Source organism: Chenopodium quinoa, unplaced genomic scaffold (assembly GCF_001683475.1).
Source record: "Chenopodium quinoa cultivar QQ74 unplaced genomic scaffold, ASM168347v1, whole genome shotgun sequence".
NCBI classification, from domain to species: Eukaryota; Viridiplantae; Streptophyta; class Magnoliopsida; order Caryophyllales; family Amaranthaceae; genus Chenopodium; species Chenopodium quinoa.
Genome location: NW_018743593.1, coordinates 429,838 through 433,653, shown reverse-complemented (window position 1 = coordinate 433,653; position 3,816 = coordinate 429,838). Strand labels below are relative to the sequence as shown.

Sequence of the window (3,816 nt, the reverse complement as noted above, 5' to 3'; positions counted from 1 at the left end):
ATAGCCTCAATCAAAACAATTGTTATACAAGCATAGATCACTTGCTTGTAATTCTACTAGGTGGTGATCTTCTGGATCTTTAAAGCCTTAAATAATGTATTTGGTGAGCTTCTGGTTCTCTGATAGTTTACAATAATATATACGTTATTTTGGTGAACTTCTAGTCACCCATTACTCCTTTTTATAACCTATTAACTCTTGAAATTTTCATCAATACAAATTAGTATGGATCACAATCCAAATATATATAGCTCAATCTCAATGTTATGTCTTGCCATTCAATTCATTTCATACATCTAACATTGAGAGAGCGTCAGCACAGTATCAAACGAAACTTCAGGGTTCCATAACAGGTAATTATTAAACCCGGATGGCCTAATTTAATTATCACATCCATTCACTTCTCTAAATTTGAACTCTATTTAAAAAATGAAATCTTGACTCTAAGGGGTGAAAACGATACTTGGGTTGAGGGGCAAAAGGAGGTAGAAGAGGTAATTTTGACTTCAATCAAAGATATCTACAGCCTAGTCACGAGTGATAATCATGGGGAAAATATTGATCTGCTTCTTCGGCAGTTGGCCCTTCCCTCCCTCTCGGAAGAGAATCAGCTTTGGTTGGATAGGGCTTTTACGGATGGGGAGATTAAAAAAGCTATGTTTGATATGCATTGCTCGAAATCTTCAGGCCCAGATGGTTTCACAGTGGATTTCTTTAAGGCTTATTGGGAAGAGGTGGGTAATCTAGTGGTTGAGAGTGTGAAGCAATTTCTGAGGTCAGGAAACATGTTGAAAGAATGGAACCAGTCCCTCCTTGTTTTGATTCCAAAGGTGAAGGTTCTAGAAATCGCCAGCCATTTCAGGCCAATTAGCTTATGCAACACAGTCTATAAATGCATTTCAAAATGCCTCATCAATAGGCTAAAGGTGGTTCTCCCTAGCCTTATCACGGAAAACCAGAGTGCCTTCATTCCAGGGAGATACATGGAGGACAACATTCTTTTGAGCCACGAGCTTATGAACCTCATAAATTCAAAGAAAGGCTCGAATTTCACAGCAGTTAAGATCGATATGTCAAAGGCATATGACAGGGTGGATTGGCTCTTTCTCTTAAAAGTCCTTCAAGCTTATGGCTTTTCTGAGCACTGGGTAAAGATGGTCTCACAGTGTATCTCAATGGTGAGTTTTAAATCAGTTATTAACAGGAAAACTTCTGATCATTTTGCTCCAAAGTGCGGCCTAAGGCAGGGGGATCCTCTATCTCCGTACCTCTTTATTTTTTGCATGGATATCCTCTCTAGAATGTTGTCTCTGGCTGAGGATATAAATCAATTTAAGGGCCTGAAAGTTTCCCGCAGGTCCCCCTTGATCTCTCATCTCTTCTTTGCAGATGATGTTATGCTCTTCTTCAAAGCAAACGAGGGAGCCTGTGATTGTATCAAAGACATCCTTAAGAGGTTTGGGGAAGCTTCTGGGCAACAACTAAATCTCCAGAAATCGTTTATAAAGCTCTCGCCAGGGGTCGCCAACGATAAGAGGTTAGCTATCAAAGTAAGTCTGGCCATGCCTGAAACTGAAAATATGGGAATCTATTTAGGTGCCCCAATTGATATACAGGGAAAGAGGATTTCACACTTCCAATTCTTAGTAGACAAAGTTTCAGAGAAAGTCGTCTCATGGACCTCTTTGCACCTCTCTCAGGCTGCAAAGCTAATTCTGATCAACACCGTCCTTATCAGTATGTCAGCTCATGTCATGAAGTGTTTGAAACTTCCTCAAAGCGTTGCAAACAAGATTGATTCTTTGATTACTCGTTTTTGGTGGTCTAATAATGGTAACAAAGGTTTACATTGGGTAAGTAAAAGTGTGATACAACTTCCAAAAAGCATGGGTGGTTTAGGGATTAGAGGCTCCTCCTCGCTGAATGATGCTCTCTTGTTCAAGCAAGCAACAAGAATGCACCATAACCCCCAACTTTTACTCTCCAGGGTTCATAAAGGGTTCCAGTTGTGTGGCATTTGCAACATGTCCAGACCTTTGGTTAGGAAAGGAAATCCTTTAATGGGAAGGTCGAGCCTTCAAAAAGTCACACAGGTTTTCAAAGATGGTTTTGCTTGGAAGGTTGGAAATGGAATTAATATCAAGGCTATCAGTATGCCTTGGGTTAAAGGGGAAACACCTTTAGTAAATTCCAGTCAAACCCTAAGGGCAGCCTTGGAATGGAGAGTGAAGGATTTATTAATGAGGAAACGGGCTCTTGGGAGGCAGGGAAGATTAGGAAGTGTTTTGAATGGAATAGTGCTAAGTCCATTCTATCAATGGAGCTCCCTCAATCAAGTGAGGGTGATTTCCTCTATTGGAAATATCACCCCTCGGGAAGGTACACGATTAAAACTGGCTACTACTATCTGACTAAAAATTTGGGGCTAAAAAATGAATCTTTCTTAGCTAGGGACCAGGAATTTATAAAAATAATTTGGAAGATGGCTATTCAACCCAAATGGAAGCTCTTCCTATGGAGACTTTTTCATGATAGTATTGCAGTTAAAGCTAATTTAGCTAGAAGGGGAATTCAAATTGATGAGATGTGTGATCTTTGTGGGTGGAATCAGAGGGCAGCCAACACCTGCTTAGATTCTGTCTTCTGGCAAAGGAAGTATGGGAGATTAGCTCCCTTACTATTTGCCATGACTCTCCTAAATCCAACTCTTTGAAAGGATGGATTCAGCACTATATCCTGCTCTTTTATAGCGAGGATGGGAAGCGTAGTCACCGTTGTGCTTTGTTTATTGCAACCTTATGGGGACTATGGAAGGTACGAAATGAAAGATGTTTCAAGGGTGCTAGAGGTACGACGGGGCTAGTGGTGGAACTTATTAATTTAGCAATAAAAGAACATGAGGTTTTTACAGAACAGGGGAACTCGACTAATGTAGTGGAAGCCATCAATGAGAATGATCCAATCATCCCTCCTGGGTTCAATTATATTCATCTAGGGAAAGAGAAGGTAGGTTTTGATGACTTCATAGTGGAAGTAGATGGGTCCTGGGATAAAAAATCTACAAGAGCAGGGATTGGTTGGGCGGTCAAGGCCAATGCCAAGGGCTACGATATGCAAGAAGGTGGGAGACATGGAGCAACCTCTTCAGCTCTTCATTCTGAAGCTCGGGCTTGTCTAGAAGCATTGAAATGGGCTAAAGCCAAAGGATATCAAGGGATCCTCATTTTATCTGACTCGATATCCCTTATGGATAACTTACAAGATGATCTAGGCAAGGATGTTCAGATAACCTGGGTATTAAAAGAGATAAGGGATATTGGGTTGACGTTCCGAAGATGTACAATATTAAAAGTTCGTAGGGATCAAGTTCAAAGGTCGGATGACGTTGCAAGGAAATGTCGGCTAACCCTGTCTGATTATATGTAGTCCTTTATGTTTTTCCTTTGCTCTTGTCAAAAAAAAAAATAAAAAAAATAAAATTGAACTCTGGTCAATTTTCTAACACTAATGATTACTTTATTAAACTTATTTTGAGCATGGCCATGAAATGTGATGTGATATTATAACACAAACATGTGTTTCTATATACAATTGGCAAGACAATCAATTAATATTTTATCCAATAATTACTCATTCTCTATTGGAGTTTAAACTTAAACTTGATACATGTTAATCTTGTTGGATATTTCATACTCTTCTGGAGTCTTTTATATAATCATGAAACATATGAACTTTACTAAAAGTGATTTCTTCTAGAAATGTAATGAGATTTACCACTTCCTCAAATTTGTCATTGTCAATAGTGACTCTTTTCCT

At 39.3% G+C, this 3,816-nt stretch overlaps 1 protein-coding gene across 1 annotated transcript; it reads left to right on the top strand.

Moving 5' to 3' along the window:
- Positions 1-2,482: 2,482 nt before the first annotated feature.
- LOC110682822 lies at positions 2,483-3,426 on the top strand. The gene is made up of 2 exons (XM_021859167.1): positions 2,483-2,655; positions 2,751-3,426. Exons 1-2 carry the CDS (start codon positions 2,483-2,485, stop codon positions 3,424-3,426), a joined length of 849 nt encoding a protein of 282 aa, XP_021714859.1.
- The last annotated feature ends 390 nt before the right edge of the window (positions 3,427-3,816 follow it).